At 39.3% G+C, this 22,730-nt stretch overlaps 1 protein-coding gene across 1 annotated transcript; it reads left to right on the top strand.

Annotated features, from left to right (window-relative positions):
* The first annotated feature begins 11,924 nt into the window (after nucleotides 1-11,924).
* Nucleotides 11,925-22,091, top strand: LOC113163367 (cyclic nucleotide gated channel subunit beta 3). The gene is made up of 15 exons (XM_026361916.1): nucleotides 11,925-12,105; nucleotides 12,299-12,324; nucleotides 12,430-12,759; nucleotides 12,857-12,907; nucleotides 12,977-13,063; nucleotides 13,341-13,405; nucleotides 13,864-13,986; nucleotides 14,869-15,010; nucleotides 15,289-15,448; nucleotides 16,017-16,114; nucleotides 16,196-16,279; nucleotides 20,276-20,394; nucleotides 20,743-20,895; nucleotides 21,576-21,726; nucleotides 21,823-22,091. Exons 1-15 carry the CDS (start codon nucleotides 11,925-11,927, stop codon nucleotides 21,847-21,849), a joined length of 1,797 nt encoding a protein of 598 aa, XP_026217701.1. The 3' UTR covers nucleotides 21,850-22,091.
* Nucleotides 22,092-22,730: the final 639 nt, after the last annotated feature.

Genomic DNA, 22,730 nt, shown 5'->3' on the forward strand with positions numbered 1-22,730 from the left:
GTGTACTAGGCTCCAGTTTAATGAAATCTGGGCTCCAAGGTAAGCAGGGGCAGAAAATGTATGACTACACAATTGTATGCAAAACACTCCAAACTCAGACTGAAACAAGAAACGAAGACAGCACCTTGGAATTATTTCACTATAATCTTTAATTAATTTGATATCATGTTCTTACACCTGTGTTCAGGCAAATTCTAGCTGTCTTAATTTGGTTTATTTGAAACAGCATTCACATGGGCAGAGTGTCTTCAAAGTTGCCCCACAGTATGTGATCAGACATCAGCTGATTGTGATGTTATTATCCTACTAAATAGCTGTTAAGTTTTTATTTTACTTCAAACCATGATCTTTCCCTAAGGTTAACCATGTGGTTTTTGTGTCTAAGCCTGATAGACTCTGCATTTATTATTGTAACAATGACAAAGTCCAGTGTGTGATAATGACCTACTAAGCAAGTAGGAGGTGCAGTAGCGCCCTACTAACCCAAATCTATGACCTCAATGACAGACTGATGACCATTGGCCACTGATTGGGATGATAACATCCCAAGCAGGCGTCACTGTGGCTACGCTCTTCCCTATTTGTTCCCATTGAGAACATGTGCAGCGCAGAATGATTTTTGTGGTGGGGCTGTGGGCTAAGTAGAAGTCAAAGAGTAGATATACAGTATAGTGTATAGTGGAGGAAGTGTTCAGTAGTTAGGGCAGAAGTAGGTCTGATCAGCGTGAGAGCAGGAGCAGTCGAGTCAGCAGAGACCAGACACTGTTCCACATTAGTCTTTTATTCATTGTTTTACAGGCAGAGACTTAAGATTTCTGCACAGTGCTAAAAAGAAACTGCATTTTGCAGTTTTTCTGACTAAAGCTAATCCGTTCACTGCTGTTAGAGTCTAATCATATTGTACGTATGGAAATAAAAAATGCTTGATCATATGTTGTGCTTTAGCATTTGTTGAATTTAAATGGAATTTCAAGATTTTCACTGTAGCTGTGCTATTGTAACTGTAATTTGCACTTCAGTAGCTTGTTACTTTTACATACACTCTAGATTGATACTTTAACAGTGATTTAACCTGAGTCTGTCTGGTAGAATGGGTGTGTGTTCACAGGGAGGGACATGTTTATATCTCATGCTGTTTTAGAACAAACAGAGAAAGGACTATAGTTGGCAATAACCACGAGATGCTGTCACCAGCTTCAAACAAGCAAAAGATAAACCACCACCTACCGAAATGGAAACTGCATCTTCACTCCCCCAAAAAAGACACTTGTTTCATTGTTTGAGTGCTGTGAAATTGCCAAAATTCAAACAATGATATGTGTTTTCTGTCTTTGTCTCCTTGTAATTTAGTTCTGCTAAATTATCTATTTTATGTTATGTAAAGAGGACTGAAGTAAACTGAATTCAATTCCCCCTTTAAGGAAAAAGGGGGAATTGAATATTAGAGTTGTTTTTCAGTACAGTAATTCATGTAAGGACATTAAATGCTCAATATGAACTGAATTACAATCAAGGTCAAGAGAAATATCAATGTTACTTGTGTTTGTTCATGTCCACATTCACACAGGCTTTATAAGTTTCACCATGACAACAGTATAACAAGAAAAACAGCATTTGAAGAGAGCACTTAGGAGCACAAGAAGTATAATTAAGTTTCCCTTTGTTATTCTAACATGGCTCCTTTTTCTCAAAGAGATCGTCCTCACATAAAATAGCATGTTGTAGTACCACATTAAAAGGTTGTCCTATATTCCTCAGGAATAAAATGCACACACTGACGTTACAGTTGGTGCTTGTAGCCCACATATGAAGACAACAATCCATGCAGCAGCTCTTAGAGGAAGTGGAGCTCACCAGGGAGGCAACCGGAGGCCAGAGAGGGGAGGAAAAGGGAGGATATTATCAGTGTCTCCATCTGTGGAGGGTGGCACGAGATGAGATGAAAAACATACCTTTCACTAACCTTCACCTTTCTCTGCTTAATGTCACGTTTGTGTGTGTGTGTGTGTGTGTGTGTGTGTGTGTGTGTGTGTAAGGTTCTTGAAAAGGGAAAAGTGTGTAAAGGTTGATCATTTTACAGTTGAACTCAATTTTATTTAACCCCCACTGCAAATTAGGTGTATTGGCAAGACCAATCTTTTGCTGGTATAAAGTACTCCAAATGTCAGACAACAGCTTCTGGTGTCTGGCAGGGGCCTCCATCTCACCAGTATTCTTCAAGTGTATGCTGCCACCACCTTCTTCTAACCCTACAAGAGATTGTCTATAGGGTTCAGGTCAGATTGCTGTGATGGCCACTCTAGACTCTTCTTTTTATCCAAACAAGCCGTGGTGAACTCCTGTTGGAAGGTCCTGTGACACCAAAGCTTCAGGTTCCTCAAAGACGGCAGATACTTGAATGAATCAATAATTAAGAACATGCATATAAAAAATGAAAGTTTGAAGTCTAGTCTTAAATGTAGAGATGGTGTCTGCCTCCAGAACCTGAACCTTTACTGCTACAGGCCTCTCTCCTGTATACCATTTTTCATATTCTCTGCTTTCTGTGCCCTACAGCTGCCCACTGCTGTAATACCCACTTCCTGACAAGGACCATTAGAGTTTCATCTCATCATCACCGGGCCTCAGTGTAGGTACTTCAGGAAGTGTTGACCCAGGGAGTAACCTTTGTCAGGATAACAGTGTAGTGATGAGGAGACCTGTAGCTTAATGCTGGCTGACAGCCTTGTCATGTAAGATTTGATTGGTGCCAAAGGCTGTGTCAGACCCTGACATGAAAAAGAGAAAAAAGAAATTAGGTTGTCAACATTCATGAGAAATGATCATGGTGTCATCATCTCTCTCAGACAGTGCTGACTGCTTTGACTGGCTGTCTTCCTTCCTTCCTCCCTTCCCTTTTCTTGTATTTACCTTCACTTTGCATTATTTTCTTTAAATTCCTCATTTCACTCCTTGACTCCCTTTTAATTGCTTGTTCCATTCCTTTCTTCTTCCTTGCATCACAAATTTTCCACCCTTTCTTATTATACTCAATAATCCCTCCCTGTCTTCCTTCCTTCACTCTCACCCTTCCTTCTTTTGAAGTTGAGTTCCATTTCTTTTCTTTTCCTAAACTTTCCATCATTGTCATGTTTAACCCATTAACTTGTTCCCTCATGCCATGGCTTTTCCTTTCCTTAACTTTCCCTGCCACAGGAAACATTCAGCATCATGAAGCAGATCTCAAAGCCTGACATAAAATGCTAAGTGTTAGCTAAGCCTCCCTTCTTGAAGCCCCACTGTTAACCGACAGGTAAAATCACAGTCCTGTCACTTAGTGCTTTCATTCAGATAAATTGTGCACACAAAGTGACCAGGCATTAAGCCTCACAGGCCCTCTCAATGACACACCTCAGTGCACTGTGGCTCACTGTGGCTCACTGCTGCATACTTGCCACACAGAAATGCCCACCACATAGAGTCAAACACTTGTCATGGTTACTAAGAAGCACATACCATCACACACTTGGGCCAGGAAAAGCCAGTTTAGCAGCACACTGTAACCTTGAGAAGAGATGAAATGGAAAGAGTGAACAATGGCAATATAAGGGAATCATATGTTCCCCAATAAAAACTCAAGCACTGCATCAGTCCTGACCTCAACTCCGTCAGCCGTCATTTAGCTGCAACACACTTCAACATGTTAGGATATATCTTTATGAGTCGTATTATTGGCTTCCATTCAACAGTCAAGTACATTTTTAAGTGAATGACTTTGATGACAAAGGACAAAAACAAGAAAAGGTATACAGTGATTTCCTAATTGGTGGTTTTACTAAAACCAATGTTTTAAATGTTAAGAAAGATTGGGAGTGGAAATGTTTTCCTCTTTGTAGTCTGAACAATTTAATACATCATCATTTAATTAAAAATACTTCATTGGAAACCAAGCTTGACACCCAGAATATCAACCGTCACAGTCATTGCTTAAACATGTGTGATCCAAAAGAATCAGATGTTAAGAATTAATTTTCTGGGTTATGAAAATGAATTAGTGTCTCTTTTTAGTTTCTTGGGACAAGTTTTGTAGTGGCACCAGATGTTTCGTCTTTAAGATGTTCATAAGTCACACTGGTGTCTTCTTTCTTTCTTCCTTGGAGCTTAGGGTGAACAGCAGCTGGCTAACTGACATGAACATACTGTAGTTTCATCATCTGCTTTGCGAGGAGTGGAAGGAGAACATATAAAGGGATGCTGTGCCCCCATTTGGTAGCAGGCAGAAATGCAACATTGAGTGTTGAGCCTTTAGACACTTGGCTCTTTGTTTACCTTCTTAGAAGATAAATTCAGCTCTGTTGTCAAGCTGCACTAGTCTTTGACATATCATTATTTAGATGTGGGTGATCAAACACTTTGGACACAGGCAAATCATTTTTTAAAGGTCACAGAGGATTTCCTCAAAACACAATATATGTGTATGGAGTCATAGCACCATTTAGCTGAATCTATCCATATTACACATGAACCTAATCATGAAAGAACTAGAACAGCAAAAATATGAAGAACTGTTCCATGTGGACCTCTTTTAAGGGTTATGATTTAACACAAACATCTGTGAAAAGGTAAATGCAGTGTTCACTTTATGACAGATTAACAACTTCCAACTCAGTGGACCCTGGTTCCAGTTTTATTTTAGCGCCAACAGTGTAAACACTGGATTTGGATTTATCAGGCGAACACATATATCACTCTGATAATGAAAAATCTTGTAGCTGTGTAACAGCTTGATGTGGAAAATGAGAAAATAAATAAGTAAACACTTTAATTATTATGCTATTATTTAAGTGTCTTTGCTAACATGTCCCACGAGTTCATTTTACATGTTTTTTTTAGTCCCTCTAAAGCTGGTTTTAAATCTCCTTTTACTACTTTAGATTTCCAAACACAAAATCATTGAGAAGTATTTTTCAGTCAACTGAAATTTGTCCTTTAAATGACCACTTCCTAGGAGAAAATCACTGCCATTTTTGCTACTCGTCTTTGCTCAGGAGAGAGACCCTTCACATAGTATCTGAACAGTGCTTGATTTTTATGGCATTGTTAAAGGAACAGTCATTGTGGCATTTTCTGCAGTATGAATTGGCCTCCCTTGGTTTGGCCTTCTTATAATTCTCAGACCCCTGGTTGAGAGCAGCTCTGTAATACACAAATTAGAGAAGTAAGTCATTATCACCAACCAGCCATGAATTCAGCCCCTTTAGCTATATATGTATCTATGACTGTTACTAAAACTCATCTGTTGCCTATACTCCAGGGTTGGGGCTGTGTGGTCTTGAGGTATCTCAAGAAAGAGCATATCTCTGTGCAAGATCACTAAACTGTTACATAATTCCAAATTATATCATCTTACAGTCATTGTATTTCTTTATTTGGTATGTATGTGTGTATTTAAAGATGCAATATACAACTTAAGTTGTGGTGACAGTGGATTTGAAATAAATAGTGCTAATGCTATTATTCTGTACATATTTATATATTTTCCCTTCTTATGCAACAGCTCTTCTGACTTTGGGACCTTCCCTCCATCCAACTCTGTTGTGAATGACCAGTCAATCAAAGTCACAATACCTGTGATCACTGCAGCAAAACTGAATTTTCCTGTGGTTACTGCAACAAAATTGTAAGCGTCACTGTTTGTTTGTTTTTTTTATATTGCTTAAAATATAATTTTTATTGTTGTATTGTATATTCACTTAAAGGTCTACAGTACAACAGAACAACTACACTGAATAGTTTTCTCTCCACTTTCCCCTGAGTGCACAATAATATAAACAACTAAAACAACAAAAAGACCAACGCTTTGCTCTTTCTAATGTGTATCAAGCACTTTCCCAGCAATGTCAGGGGCTTGGCCCAATCCCCAAGGCTTAATTAGATTAATGTAAGAGATGGAGAACATCTAATAATCTCTCTGCATCACTGGACAGTGGAAAGAGTCATGGAAAAAAGAAACTGGTCTACTTTCTACCCCACTCACCCTCTCCTCTTCTGCCCCAGACAAGTGAATGGTACGTGAGAATACACAGATATTAATTACACTAAGCCCATGACTGAGTCAAGCCCATTCTGCATCTCTGTGGTGCTTTGTTGGTTGTTCCTCAGCGTGAGAGGAGGATAGGAACAGCTGAGTATGGACTGAGTGGGTGGGCGAAAGTGGCGTAATTATATATTTAATGACAAGGAAGCATATGAGTGTCTCACGGAGATAAGGACTAAATGAAACCAGGAAAAAATGCAATGATAATGAAAATGACAGTGGATAGAGAATTATGAATGGTGTTTTTAGTTTCCCCCTAGGTTCTGTTGATTAAGAAATCAGTTTAATGTACAGTATTTGTGGTGTGGAGTCTGCATACTGGGAATCATTATTACACTTTGTTCCCTTTTTCACTGCATAGTATTGGCTTGACTCAACTTTACTTGCAAAAGCTGTGTGCCAAATATGCCACTAGAAGGTGGTCTACTGCAGTGGTACAACTAGCATGAATGGAAATGGAGCAGTATTTGAAAGACATGACAGAAGTCCACTGTGGTGCTCTTGTGTGGGGGAAGCAAAACAATTTCCTCTACCATAAACACCAACTTTGCATACAGACAAGTTATCTGGCCACTTGGACCATGTTGGAGCAATTTCTTTCAAAGACTACTTCATTGTGAACAAGGCAACACTATGCCTGTCACATTCAGTTTAGTTCAATTCAGTTTATTTAAAGAGTGCCAAATTACAACAGAAGTCAACTTAATGCATTTCACTGTGGAAGGTTTGAGACCTTATAAATTATAACTGCACATAGAATTATATAATAGAAAACCCAACAATCAAGTGTTTGCTTAGGGTGAATCTGCTCTCATCTTTCCAGAGAACAGGGCACCAGAAGCAGAACTGCCAATTCTAGCGTTCTCTAGTGGATGCCTATTAAGTAGCATGGTTCTGGCCTGCGAGCACAGGTCAGAACCATGCAGAGGATGTTGGGACACCACCCTTATGGAGACTGGTTCTAACAGTTTGGTCAGAAACATGCACACCAGTAGCCAGCTGGAGGTCATTTTGTAAAGCTCTTGCAGTGTTCCTCCTGTTCCTTCTGATATTGGCCCTGTTGGATGGTTGTTGTGTTTCTACAGTCCAATCCAGGTCTCCTGGTATCTCCTCCATGCTCTTGAGACTGTGCTGGAAGACACACCAAACCAGTTGCACCAAAGCTGATCTAGACTCACTTGTGCTCAACTGACTTAGCAGTATACTGTTTTCCCTTCCGCATTATACACACTCCATCAACCCCAACCACCTTCTTGTAACTTCCTTTCTGTTAATACATGTAGAACTTTAATTGTTCAAAAAATACATTCATATGACATTTCAATATAATCGTTAGGTGATTAGGCTTTTCATAAAAATTCAAGTTAGCAATTTAGTTCCATAAGAATTAAAATTTTAGTAGACAGTCATACTCAAGCCACAAAAGTAATACCAGCAGTTATTATGCAAGAGAAATCATACAGCAGTCCTTGTTTCCAGTTCCATATTTCTAAGTATCGTGTCACCATAGTCAGTGCCGGCATACTTGATTGTACCCTGTAACCTGTGATGTCAGAGTGCTACGGTTTGAAGAGCGTAACGTTGGTCAACAACCTTCAGAGCTGAGACAAAGGCTGATATACTTTACGGAAAATCTACTATTACATTACATTGTGGTGACATTTTTGATCATTCTTGTTTCATTAATAAGATGTTAATAAGTTTAAAAACATCCATTTGAGTCATGGATTAAGTTTTTAATTTAACTCATTTAAGGTTTTAATTTAACTCATTTCGAGTTTTACTGTTGTCATTAAAAATATTAATACACATTTCAAAGTCTATACCACATGCCACACACACCTCTGGTGTCTCAGCCCGTCTTTAGTGGTCCAGACCTGTAAGCCTATTAGCATCTTCGATGAGATGATGAACAGCTTACATGTCTCTTCTTGTGGTGGTGGGCGCCCCTCCCCTGGGTAAAAGTATTAGTGGTGCTAAAAGCAGTAACACCATTACAGCCAACTTGGTTATCAGGGTTTGTTGCTTTAAATGAGGTGGGAAACGCATGCAGATAGCAAATTGGCAGATGCACCTTTACACTTCTAGCCATGTTTGGTAAGTTGAAGGTTGTTCTCGGTGGCCCACATGTGCCAGCAGCTTCTGGGACTGCTAAAGTGGCCCCCCACCCAGCTCCAGGTCCAGCTCTAACTCCAGTCAAGGTAAGACTGTTTGATAGAAAATAGAAAAAAAAAAGGCATTCTTTATATTCATGTGTGTTCTCACAGACTGTGATTAGCTTTCATACCGTTTCCTATTTACCAGTAAGAGCAGCACCAGCCAAAATTTAAATCAAGCATAACCACAAAAAATAAGATGAGCATGTACACGTTATACCACACGTTTGTTTGCTGTATGTTTTCCTAATATCACTGGCTTCTTATCTTTCCGTCCATCCATTCAGCTGTTCAGCACTCTTGCCAGCCAAGAATCAAATCAAATTGTTTCATTACACGCATCTCATTGAAATCAGCCATTACCCAAAGGGCACTTCTAAATTCATTTAATCTCAAACACAGCTCTTTTTTACAAGTGTCTATCAGGCAAGGGAGTAATTTGTCACACTCCAAATACACTATTCTTTAAAAGCATTCTCCAAATTAAAATGTCTGTTTAATGACTGTGGTTTGAGTAATGAAGCCCAACATCTGACTTTGTGGAAAATGTTGATTTGTCGTGTAGGAGGAGAAGCCTATCGATAAGCAGAATGAGGCCAAAAGTGTGGACAAGTCGCAGGGGTAAGTTGTTCATTCATCTGAATTAGTCTATGTCCCTTTTTGTTTTGTCTATTCCGTTTACTGTCCTCTGCCCCCATGGAACAAAGTCTGTGGTTAGAAAGTAGGCAGATAATGTTTTTTTGTGGGGAATTTATTTTAAAATGCTTTTCTGTATTACTTTTGATAACTGCAGTATGTTCAGACACTCTTACTCCATCTACAGTAAATCACACAGCTGCATTGTTAATATTTCACTTTCTACTTAAGCTATTACACCAACCTTAGCTGTTTTTAAAGAATTCAATTGCAGAATTTTTGTTATTTTAGAGTACAGAAAGCATCAAGAGGCTGTAATCAGCTCTATCTGCAACCACAAGGTTGAAATGTTGATCAAGAGAAAAATCAATAAGACAAAAGAAAACACAAAAGCTGACTTGACATGTGTGTTCTGTTCTAGGAGTTTTTTGTGCTTTCTGAAATTGATAAGATCTATAAGATGTAACTTGTTATTTGTGTTTCTGTCACTTTAGTTGTTCAAATTGCCACAGTTTTAGTGTCATTGACATTGGGTGGCTTCATTACCCTACCCTTACAGCTGGTTATACTTTTAAAGGTTTATACATAAAGCTACAAGATGCAACTTTTGGAAATCAAACCATTAGTTGTATATGACTCTAAATGGGTCCAAACTGCTCTCTCTAGCCCTTCATGTGTTTGCCATATAAAATAACTATAAATAAGAAGCTAACCTTCTCTGATTGGTTAAAAGGGCGAGCCTCACTCAAAACTTTTTGATGAGACTATCACCAGACTGTTGGCTTGGGTCACAGAACCCGGCACAGCACTTAAGATAATTAAAAAAAAAAAAAAAAAAAGCACAGAAAACTATTCAGAAAAATTTACACACTGCTTTAATTTATTAAGAATTCACCAAGTTAATTCAATTTGTATAAACACATCTGTCCTTATGGACGTTATGACACTCATTCATGACTACTTTTTTTTAAAGAGTGACGTTCTTCAGACAGATTCCAAGTTCTTTCTTAAGTAAAACAAGTAAGAAAAATGAAAATGGCAAATAAGAGAAAATATTACATAAAATGATAAAATACAGATGTGCTTTGTGTAAGTTTGAATGTGTGCAAAGTATTGTGCAAAAAATTGTTTCAGCGGCTGAGACCAGAGTAAAATCCGCTGAACTAAATCAGGTCTGGAGGAGATCAAATTTAAGTGTTCTGCTTTCTCAGGATCTTCATCCCCTGCTGCAGCCCTGGGCTCTGCAGCACCTCCAGACTCATGCTCTACAGTGGCTCCTCCTCCAGCTTCAGCCCCTCACCCTAGTTCAGCTTTAACTAACCCTGATCAAATTGGACCTGAGAGGCAAGTCCGGCCCCTTCTACTGTAATTCTAGCAACAATCAGATTCATTTCATCATCATTATTTATCATTTACTTCCTGATTTGTACTTATTGTACATTTGACGCATCAAAAATATAACACAGGAATACATTAAATTAAAGATTATTATCAATTTTCTTACGTCATCTGTATTATACAAGGTTATTATTTTAAAACCAACAGCTGCCAAGAACACTGACACTACAAACCAGTATCTGATTAATCATCCAGTGGACACTAATTAATTAGATGCTCTGGTAAGGTGCCAGAGTGAGACAGTGAAGGCCCTCAGAGATGAATGCAGCATGTGAGATCTTTATCCTCAGGTGCAACTCACATATTAACAGGGGGATATACTGAAAGTAGATTAAAAGCTTTTCAGCTTTTTAGATTTAAAGAGCTCACCGTGACTCCTTCTCCCAGCAATCAAATACGCAGAGGTGACAGGTAAACACAGTTGTAAACATGTTGAAACAGGTGGTAAATGTTTCATAAGTAGATTTCAAAAGACGAGTTTATCCATGTGAGGAGCAAAGAGGGAGGCGTCGCCGTCAGCTGAGGGATGAGCGGAGTAAACAGCATTGAATACTGTACTCCACAGCAGAGCTGCACTCTTTCATTCCTTAATAATTAACATATACTTAAGATTAACATAATACAACATAATGTGAAGTGTTACAAGCTTCATTCAATTCAATTAAGTTTATTTATTTAGCACCACATCACAACAAAAGTCAACACAAAGCACTACAGTGTTTAAGGTTTAAGACCTTACAGAATATGATAGTGTGTAGAATTATATAGAAAACCCAACAACCTCACTTAAGCAGCACTTTAACTTTTAATGATACCCCCAGCAACCTGCATCCACCAAGATCTCTCATATTGCAGATTTTTGAGGATAGAACACACCGGAGAAATGTTTTTTCAAAATGTTATTTTGAAAAGTTCTGTTTTCACCAGCAAGATCTAAAAGGTTTAAAAATAATATGCGGCTTTTTCTGTTTCATTTCTTCTGCTATTGTTTACAAATGAAATTCACGAGTTGTTCAGACCTTCTGTACAAATCCTGTCAGCTTCATTCCAGTAGGAAGATTAACTCTCTCCTGATGCTGTCATTTCTCAGGCCAGTATGATCTCTGTTCTAATAAACCTCTATCATTTTCATGATCTTGGTTTATCTAACGTGACGACTGTTAAATTAGTTGCATTCATTTCTTGTGATTTCTGACAACAGACTTGAAGCTCTGCAGTTTGTAATCCTTATTGTTTGACATCTTTGTTCCAAGTGAAGTGGGCAGCCTTAATGTGACAACACTTATACTAATAATTCAAAATACTTCATTTATCTCAGGGGGAAATCGCCTTTCCTTGTCGCTGCTGGTCTCTGGGCAAACAGAAAAGAACAGAAAGATCCACATCTGTCACGAACAGGCGGCATTCATCAGTCTGAAACAAGTGATTTGCAGATCTGTGCAGTTGAGAGATTTGAATAAGAAAGTCAGAGAAATTAAGGACAACAATAGAAAAATCTCCTCACAATGAGACACATCGACTAGTTTCTCCTTCTTCCTTATTGAAGAATCCATCCACTGTTAAATTAAACAATGGACTCATTAAACTGTGTATTTTGCATTTCATAATGTATAAATGTTGTGGTAAACTGTCTTTAGCTCCTGTAACTCCTTTGTCTCATGTTTTTTCCCATCTTCAGACAAGAGGCAGCTACTGCTCCACCTCCACCCATCGTCATCAACAAATACTCAGATGAAAAGCTCAGAGCCATAGTCAGACGGATGAGAGAGAGACTGCAGGTCTACAAGGAGAAAGTGGTCGATCAGTATGCCTCCTCCCCTGAGATCAGCCCCCCTGTCAGTGAGTACAAACACAGGATTATTCATCTGGACAGATACAAGGTTAAGATCCACTTAAGCACGGTGACAGTTTTGAAATGTATTACCTGACCTTATATATTTCAGCACACTCAGTCTTTATCTCGTCCTTTCAGCGCCGCTGCTCCACAAAGACAAATACACAAAAGTCATAGAGGAGAGAAAACGACAAGCAGAGGAGAAGCAGAAAAAGAAGGAGGAGGCTGACAGGAAGAAGAAAGAGGACCAGGAGAAGAAGAAGAAGGAGGATGAGCAAAAGAAGAAAGAGGAGGAGGAGAATAAAAAGGGGGGGGATAAAGATGAGAAGAAAAAAGTGGACATAAAGACCAGGCTTATTGATGCCGCCTGGTCTTTTGTGGATGTCCTGCTGAAGCCAGTTGAGGACAGGATGGACTCTGTGCTGGGGAAGACCATCGACCCGTTCACAGACTGTCACTACATTGCCTGGCTAAGCTTAGTCACGCTGGCCTTCAACTACAACACGTGGTTTGTAACTGCACGACTGTGTTTCCCATACCACACTGAGCGCACCATCCCTTACTGGATCACACTGGACGTGCTGGCAGACCTCATCTACCTCATAGACTGCGTCATCTTCCAGCCACGCAAACAGTTTGTCAAGGGAGGAGACATCATCGTAAGTCAGAAATGATCCTGACCTCTGTGACCTGACTGTTTTTGTCAGTAGATACACATTGTTTGTTAATGTGAAAACATTTTTTGTCCCATTTCAGAAAGACAGAGTAGTGACAAAGAAGAAGTACAGAGACTCAGAGAGATTTAAGGTACTGTTCTGTAACTTGAATTGTCCTCCAACTACTTGATTGTGAGTTCATCTTGTGTCTCATCAACAGGCAGACATGTTGTCCCTCATACCATTCGATGTGCTCTACTTCCACTTCGGATTCAGATCCATTTTCCGAGCCAATCGTCTGCTGAAGGTAAATCCACTGTGTGTGTGTGTGTGTGTGTGTGTGTGTGTGTGTGTGTGTGTGTGTGTGTATGTGTGTGTGTGTGTGTGTGTGTGTGTGTGTGTGTGTGTGTGTGTGTGTGTGTGTGTGTGTGTGTGTGTGTGTGTGTGTGTGTGTGTGTGTGTGTGTGTGTGTGTGTGTGTGTGTGTGTGTGTGTGTGTGTGTGTGTGTGTTCAGCTTGAGAAAAGTTGATCAGATGAGAATGGAAACACATTGCTTCCTTGACTTTGTCATTTTCATCTTCAAGGCTGATACATTCTTTGAGTTCAGTGATCGCCTGGAGAGCATCATGACCAAGGCTTACATCTGGAGGTCAGTCACAATGAGTGACTAACCAGCTGCTAAACTGAAACCTGGTTACTGGAGAATGGTTCTGTTCATTTTTTGTTATTCATTTGGCATCGCATGTATGTTTCACTTGTGTAAGTCACCTTCCTTTTTCTTTATTACAGTTACCAGATCATTTTCATGCTTTCATTGCAACATAATCTTGTTTTTAAATTATGTTTTAAATCAAGAAATGAAAATAAAACTGTAGCCAACACACCAGTTTGTGTTGTACATAGCAGCACTGTGACTGCCCGTCACTGTGAGAAAGAGAAAGAAAGAAAAAAGTGATCGGGAAGCATCTTCTCTGTCTCCATACAGTTAATCAATCTGTGAACCACACTTTCAAAATCATTTCATTGTATGTCACACATTCAATCTGATCTTCTCGACTGTCTGTTGTTTTGTGAAGCTCGTTAATAACATCTTTCCTCCTCTGTCAGAGTTATTCGCACCATTGGTTATCTCCTCTTCATGCTCCACCTCAACGCCTGCGTCTACTATGTGGCCTCAGACTACCAGGGCATTGGCAAAACTCACTGGGTCTACTCTGGTCTGGGCAATGCGTAAGCACAGCATTACAACATACAGCCTTATATATAGTCCTCCTCCTTTTAGTTTCTAAAGTGTAGTAGGGTGTAGACAGATAAACAGAGAAACACATTTTCACAACATCATGAACCATTTCTGTTTGTTCTGCTGTGGAAACCTGTGAGATGTAGATGGTGTAGATCTGAATTTGTATGGCTCACATATCCTTGCATTGTGAACTTGTTTTAATATCACATCACCTTTGTTAGACATATTTCAGCTTTGGCAAATGACATGATCTTTATTTCAATGAGAAATGTCTGGCTAGTAGCAGTAGTGATGCTACTTTAACAGAAAGTTTACAAAACCTCCACACCTGACATGTTCAAATCAAATATATTGTATGTTCCGTCTTTGCTGCTGCTGCAGTTACGTCAGGTGCTTCTTCTATGCGGAGAAGTCCCTGTTGATGATCGGTGAGTTGCCTTCTCCAGATTGCAAGTTCGGACAGATCTTTCAGATGACAAACTACCTTTTTGGGGCATTCTTTATGTCCATCATTCTTGGCCAGGTAGCTTCTTTTTAAATATTTTTTTAAGTCATTACTCTTTTTTTTTTTTTTTTTTTACACTTATTTGGTCAACCTGAATTTGTAATTTTGTGATTCTCGTGATTTAGCTCTTCCCTTTTTTATCTTTCAAGCAACATAATTGTTGTTTTATGAAAATTTGGCTGCAAGACCATTAAACTTGAAAAGGGGAAAGGTGCACCTTAACTCATTACTGCAACATTTGCTCCAAAACTCATAGATACACACACACACACACACACACACACACACACAAACACACACATGCTCCCCCCACATTAAGCACAGGCTAGTGACATTTAGCGCCCTGCCCCCGCGCTCTCCACAGGTATCTGCGTTGTTACTACCACGCTGTCCGCAGTCTGATCAACATCGGGGGTCTTACGGAGCCCCACACCCTCTTTGAGATTACCTTTCAGATGACTAACTTTTTCACGGGCGTCTTTGTGTTCTCCACTTTGATTGGACAGGTAACATAAAAACTCGTTCTCCTCATAGAATGAGCTGCAGGCCCCAGCCTCCTCAGCTCATCTGTAAACCTGATAGAAATTAGCGTGTCATGACCTCTTTTTCTACCTCAATGCCTCAATAAATAGTGATGTAGTGATAGAAATTATACTTATAACCCAGTCATTCCAACTGTTTTCCCCTGTGGAGTCTTGAATGTCAAAATGCTTGTTAAGGATAATAAATGTAGTTTTTTTAAATATAAAGGTCATTCACTAAACTTTTGGTCATGTTGCCATAGATGAGAGATGTCATTGGTGCAGCCACAGCAGGACAAACCTACTTTCGATCCTCTATGGACAACACTGTGGCCTACATGGTGACCAACCACATACCTGCATTGGTGCAGAACAGAGTCCGCACATGGTACACCTACACCTGGGATGCTCAGGGCATGCTGGGTCAGTTCCATTCAGATGTTTCACCTTAAATCAATACATGATGCTATTTCTCCTCCAGAGTCATCTGACAGCTAGTCAGGCCCGATTCAATTTAATTCAATAAAAATATACAATTACATTACAAGTTTATTTATTTATATATATATATATATATATATATATATATATATATATATATATATAACAATAGAATCATCTCAAGGCACTTCACATATTAAGGTCAGAACCTTATATATTCATTGAGAGAACACAACAACCCCCTTGAGCAAGCACTGGTTCGACATTGGAAAGGAAAAACTCTCTTTAATAGAGGAAACATCCAGGAAAACCAAGCTTCCAGTGGGCGGCCATCTGCCTTGACCGGTTGGAACATTCAGGCTCCTCCCATGATGAGGACTTAAAAGATGATAGAAGGCACAAGGGAGAGAGGGAGAAAGAAATAAAACAGAGGATTAGATGAATGCAGTTATTGTCAGAGCAAATGCTGTGAGCTTGTCTGCAGGACCTTGTGGGCTACACTGTTTACCCCAGGATAAACTTTTTTTCTGTTTCATCTCGATGCATTCAGATGAGTCGGAGCTGCTGGACAAGATGCCTCTGGTGATGAGAACTGCCATCGCTGTGGACATCAACTTGGCAACTTTTCAGAAGATTGATCTTTTCAAGGTGCAGACAACAAAGACCCAGTAAAGCAGGCATACTGCAGATTGGACGTGAAGTTAAATATCTGCTTTGTGCACTCTATAGGGCTGTGACCAGCAGATGTTGGTGGACATGTTACTGAGACTCAAGTCTATCATCTATTTACCTGGAGACTTTGTGGTAAAAAAGGTGAGTGTTGTAAAAATGACAAATGAAAGTATCAGGTATGTAAGCCTGGTGAATCACTGTTAATTCATCTGTTGGGACATTAGAGATTTAGATCAGGGACCAGTCAGAGGCAGGATCAAAAGTGTGGCCAGGCCCCTCTAAATCTGGCTGGGTCCTTCTGGTGTCTCACAGCAAGACATATATAAATAGATCCTTCAGCAAAGAGAGCTAATCAAATTTGAAGAGGAAATAAATCCCTCCCAATCATTTCCAAAGAATCCTTCAGCTTCCTGCCACATCCAAAGACATGTATGTTAAATGGTGACGCTAAATTGCCCATAGGTGTGAATGTTTGTCTGTCTCTAGATATCAGCCCTGTGATAGACTGGAGAACTGTCCAGGGTGTACCCTGCCTCTCATCCAATGACAGCTGGGATAGACTCCAGTGCTGTAGTGACCGAGGACAAGCAATTAATGGATGAATGGATGAAATGATATGAAACAATCTAGAAATCCTCTGTGTGAATACAGTGGAAAGAAAAACCTTTTGTAAACCTTTTGGAAATTTAATGGTTTTCTGCTTTAATTTTTTTTATAAAATGTGATCTGATTTTCATCTAATAATAAATAATAATAATAATAAATTTATTTATAGAGCACTTTTCTAAACATATGTTACAAAGTGCTTCACAAGACAGACAAGAAACACATGTAGCCAACAAGATCAACTTAGCAAGCACTAGGCAAACAGTGGAGAGGAAAAACTCCCCTGGGGGAAGAAACCTCCAGCAGAACCAGGCTCAAGTTAAACGGCCATCTGCCCTCGACCGGATGGGGAGCAGGAACAGCTATACAAACAAACAATAATACAAACAACTACCACATCGGTCCTTGGGGAGACCAGTTCCAACGTAAAGACATTGTAATCTAGGGAGAGTCTTCCAAGGGACCGATTTGTTTTAGCTTACAGAAGATCGCAAAAGGCTCGCCGGTAGAGGGTATGTTTTAAGAGAGTTTTAAAAGATGTTACTGAGTCAGCTGATCTTATATGCTCGGGTAAGCTGTTCCAGAGTTTAGGGGCTCTAACTGAAAAGGCTCTGTCACCTCTAGTAGTCATTCTGACATTGGGGACATACAGAAGATTTCTACCAGAGGATCTCAGGCTACGTGCAGGCTCATAAGGCTTTAAAAGCTGGGATAAATAGCTGGGGGAAAGGCCATGCAGAGCTTTAAAAGTTATTAATAAAATCTTAAAATCAATCCTAAAAAATACTGGCAGCCAGTGTAAGGAAGCTAATACAGGAGTGATGTGATCATATTTTCTTTTTCTAGTTAAGAGTCTTGCAGCTGAATTCTGAACAATCTGGAGCCGATTAATAGATTTCTGGCTGAGACAGGTGAACAGACTGTTGCAATAGTCAAGGCGTGAGGAAATAAATGCGTGTAAGATTACTTCAGTGTCATGAAAAGAAAGAATTGAACGTATTTTGGAGATATTTCTAAGATGATAAAAACATGCCTGGACAAGCTTTTTGACATGATGCTCGAAGTTAAGTTTACTATCAAACCAAACACCAAGACTTTTTGCAGTGGGCTTAGAATTAGCTAAGAGAGAATCTGTGCAGGGCAGAATGTGTCTGGCTACACGCTGTGGACTGATGACAACTATTTCTGTTTTGTCAGAATTCAGCTGCAGGAAATTTTGAGCCATCCAGTTTTTTATCTCATTTATACACTCATGTAAGGAACTCAGTCCCCCGTGGTCTGATATCTTAAAGGGACAGTACAGCTGAGTGTCATCAGCATAGCAATGAAAAGAAACACCATGTTTGCGAATAATATGTCCCAAAGGGAGCATATACAAAGAGAACAAGATTGGCCCCAGCACTGAACCTTGTGGGACTCCGTACTTTACAGGAGAAAAAGACGACTTGTAGTTATTAACTGTAACACAAAACGATCTGTTGGACAGGTATGAGGAGAACCAGTCCAGTGCAGTGCCTTCTATTCCAGCCCAGTGCTTTAGCCGGTCTAACAAAATTTGGTGGTCTACTGTATCAAAAGCAGCACTAAGATCGAGGAGGACAAGAATAGAGCACAAACCAGCATCAGAAGCCAACAGAATGTCATTGGTTACCTTCAGTAGGGCGGTCTCTGTGCTGTGGTGTTTGCGAAAACCAGATTGCAATTCGTCAAAGATGTTATAGTTTTCTGCGGCTAGAAGTAGGTGTTTAGACACGTACTTTTCTAAAATCTTTGATATGAAGGGTAGTTTGGAGATTGGTCTGTAGTTTTCGGGGGATGAGGGATCTAGACCAGGTTTTTCAAAAGAGGTTGCACAGATGCAATTTTAAAATAATCTGGCACAATCCCAGTGGACAGAGAAGTATTGAAAATATTCAGGAGAGAGGGAGCAAGCGAATCAATGATCGAGATTAAGAACTTAGTTGGGATGACATCAACTGGGCTGGAAGATGGTTTCATTTTAGAGACAGTTTGTAGTAGCTCAAATACGGACATGGGAGGAAACTGGCTTAAAGTGCATTCTCTAAAAGGGTGTGCAACTATGACTGGTGAGGAGTTGGGGATGACAGAAGCTCTGATTGATTCTATTTTATCATTAAAATAGGTTAAGAACTTCTCACAATCTGCATCACTTTCAGCTGGGATGCTAGGAGGGGTTGGGTTTACTAACTTGTCTGAAATAAAAATTTAGGATTATGGCAGTGAGCAGTGATCAGGTCTGAGAAGTATTTAGATCTGGCATTCTTTACCATCGTATTGTAGTGGAGTAATGCTTCTTTCATAGCTTCATAATGCACTTGAAGTCCGGTTTTCTTCCATCTCCGCTCAGCTTTCCTACACTCAGCTTTACAACTACGAATGCTGACATCTATCCAAGGCTGTTTGTTGGTGTCTTTACGAGACACATTTGAAGTTTTTAAGGGAGCAGCAGCCTCTAGCGCAGAGGCACAATTATTGTTGAAAAGGCGGACGATATCATCAACATGTGATGTGCAAGAAATACCCTGCTTCAACACAGAGAAGGTGCTAGTGAATTTAGCTGCTGACTGGCTGTTAAATAGATGGCGTTTAACAGTAGATTTCTGAGGTACAGTGATTGGATGAAGACAAGTATCAAATAGGACACATTTATGATCAGAGATGGAGTCCTTTAACTCAATAGAATTTAGAGTCAAACCTAAAGTGAATATCAAGTCAAGGGTGTGGCCCTGGTTATGGGTCGGACCTTTGACATGTTGAACCAGGTTGAAAGATTCAGTAAGATTGATAAAATCATTTGCTAGAGTATTAGTATTATTGTCAATATGAAGGTTAAAGTCTCCAGCGATAATGACCTTATCATACCTCACAACAATGTCAGCAACAAACTGGGAAAACTCTGACAAAAAGTTACCATTAGCTTTTGGTGGGCGGTAGATGACAGTACAACATACAGGAACAGAGCAGTGGATAAGAAACGACAGAGCTTCAAAGCTGTGAACCTGTTTAAGTGATAGCATTGAGCATATCTAAGTCAAGATAAACAAAACTATTGCGCCTAAAATAATAACAAAACATTTTTTTTAATCTTTTATGTCTTTGTTAAGAACAACCATAAAAACCTCATAGTCATAGTGGAAAAACTATGTTGGAAAGTATATTAGAATTTATAACTGGTTAACCTCCATTTGTAGTTTTTTTTTTTGCCTAACATTGAATTTCTAAAGACTTTGACTTCACTTTGATCGTAGATCCTCTGAAAGCTTCTTTTGGACCAGCTATTAAACTTTCAAGGGTTCACATACTTTTTCCATTCACACTTTTTTATGGTTGTTAATAACATCTATAAAGACATGAAAGAATAGATTTTCTTATTATTATTTTAGGCACATTATATTTGTTGTTACTTTTGAATGAGATCAGATCACATTTTATTACAAATTAAAGCAAAAGCCATGAAATTCTGAAAGCTTCACATACGTTTTTCACTGTACACTGTATGTGCTTTTGCAGGGAGACATTGGTAAAGAGATGTACATCATCAAAAGTGGAGCAGTGCAGGTGGTGGGTGGACCTGACAACAGTATAGTGTTTGTCACGCTGAAGGCTGGCTGTGTGTTTGGAGAAATCAGGTAAGCTTCACAGCTCTATTGAAATGCTGCTGAAAGTTAGTTCATCCTGGTGAGAATTTAATAATAATAATAATGATGAAATACTTTGAAGGTGGTCACTAGCTTCAGTTAAGCTACTTTACACTATATAATCCAAAGACATGATAGTCTCTCAAAACAGATTGTTGGCAACAAATATTTCTACTTTAAATTATAGTAATATAGTACATTACAAACCAGTAGACATGTCAGTTATCAGTCACAAGATCAAGTGCAGAGATCAAAACAAATGAAGCTTTTACTGAAAGAGATGTCAATTTAAATTAAATATATCTGTTTTTTCTTAACTCTTTTTTTTTTTTTCTTTAGTCTGTTGCAGTCTTCCAAAGATGGAGGGAACAGGCGTACTGCTAACGTCAAAGCTCACGGCTTCGCCAACCTGTTTGTCCTGGAGAAGAAGGACCTGTTTGACATCCTCGTCCACTACCCAGAGTCTCAGAAAGTGCTGGCCAGGAAGGGAAGGTGAGAGTGAGAAGAATTATAAAGGCTGACTTTGTTTGTCGTTTCTTTCGTTGTGGTCATTATCTCACTCATGGCTGTGATCAGTGTTACAGTATATTTAGAGTAGCTTTCATTTTGACTGGAGCTGTGTGGCAGTATGAAAGGAACCAGTCAACCTGTCATTACATTTAACCTGTTATATATGATTTAATCACACTCAACAAAAGAAAACAACTAATAGGAGAAATCAGATGTTGTCAATATTTATTGGTTTGTACTTAAAGCTCAAGTAAAAATCATCTGTTTTACTTTTGACATTTTTTGTCAGCCATATAGGACAGTTGTTCAACCTGTCTGGCCCCCTGGACACAAAAAGAGTAAATACTGTGAGTCTCAGAGCCTGCATTTATAAAGAACAGTGGGCCCAGGTGCAACCACACAGCTATGATGAACATCCTGTCAACACAAGAACAGGGTGACCTAAGCAGTCAGAGCACTGCTGCTGACAGCAGAGGGCGCCACACTACAGTACATCCTTTAAAGTCTTCTTGTGTTATTGGGACAGTCCTTTGGGCAAAGCTCTTCCTATTATTACTGAGCAGTTTTGTTCAATCCGTGCCATCATCACACTTTTAACAGCTGTTTGAGGGATACGACTTAAGAAAATATGTCAGGGTGTGTGTGTGTGTTTGTGTGTTTAGGAAGCTCATGAAAGCCAAGGGTCCAGCTGCAGCTAAAGTAGAAGAGGACAAGAAGAAGGGACTGGTGCTGTTTGGACCGAAACCACAAACACCCAAACTGCTGCGTGCTTTGGGAGGAACCATTAACAAAAAAATCATCAACAAAATGAAGGTAACTACACCTTGCCTTGTCTTTGACTATGATCTACATGCACTCACTGTAGCTATACTGTCTCTCAACAAAGGGTTCTGTTGTGTTTTTTTACAGACCACTGCTGGGAACTGGAAACTGTAGAGTTCTGAGCTTATCTTGATTGTGTTTCCTTTTTAGCTCCTTTGCTGGAGTGAATGTTACAGCTTTATTCTTACGATGCTTTTGTACTCATTCTTTTCTATTTCAATCAATTTTGATATGTACTACACTGGCAGGATGAGCATACTAGGAAATTGAAGTGAATTTTACATATGGCAGCAACAAACCAAGCAGAAAACAGAAATTACGTGTAAGCATAAATTTGAAGAACTGTGATGAGCTTGTGAGCCTCATTCACTGTGTCTAGTGGACACAACATATTGCAAGTATGCTTATTAAAACTCTCTAAAGGGTCTCACACTTCCGCTGTGTGTGTGTGTGTGTGTGTGTGTGTGTGTGTGTGTGTGTGTGTGTGTGTGTGTGTGTGTGTGTGTGTGTGTGTGTGTGTGTGTGTGTGTGTGTGTGTGTGTTAAAATGTTATTTCATTGGGTATATACAGTACCTATGTCACTATGACATTCTAAAAGAAAACCAGCAAATAGAACTACTGTCTTATGTTAACTTCCAACCAAGACAGACCTATTGAGGTACTAATCACAGAGCTGAACAATAATTCATATGAGACAAACCTTGAATCATTTATTTTAAGGTTTATTGTGTCAAATATTTAGCATAATAATAAACCGTTTCCCCTGCTGAGTTACCATCCTGTGTGTGCACATTTGTATTGCATTATGTATGTATGTATAATTTATATTGCTTTTATTGTTCATCATTACAAAATACTTGATTGAAAATATCTTTTTTTTAAAATATTTGCTATCTATTGTGAATTATCAACCAGTTTTTGCTTGCTTGTTGTGTGTCTGTCAGCGATGTGTTAGTACAGCAGGAGATACAGAGAGAGGTTCTGTTAATCCTGT

This window comes from Anabas testudineus, chromosome 2 (genome assembly GCF_900324465.2).
Source record: "Anabas testudineus chromosome 2, fAnaTes1.2, whole genome shotgun sequence".
Classification (NCBI taxonomy): domain Eukaryota; kingdom Metazoa; phylum Chordata; class Actinopteri; order Anabantiformes; family Anabantidae; genus Anabas; species Anabas testudineus.

Excerpts from the sequence above, each read along its gene's own strand:
- LOC113163367 (XM_026361916.1), top strand. The coding sequence starts at position 11,925 with ATGTTTTTTCCCATCTTCAGACAAGAGGCAGCTACTGCTCCACCTCCA. Across the intron at positions 13,987-14,868 it reads TACTCTGGTCTGGGCAATGC|GTATCTGCGTTGTTACTACC; the intron begins GTAAGCACAGCA and ends CGCTCTCCACAG. Across the intron at positions 15,011-15,288 it reads TCTCCACTTTGATTGGACAG|ATGAGAGATGTCATTGGTGC; the intron begins GTAACATAAAAA and ends ATGTTGCCATAG.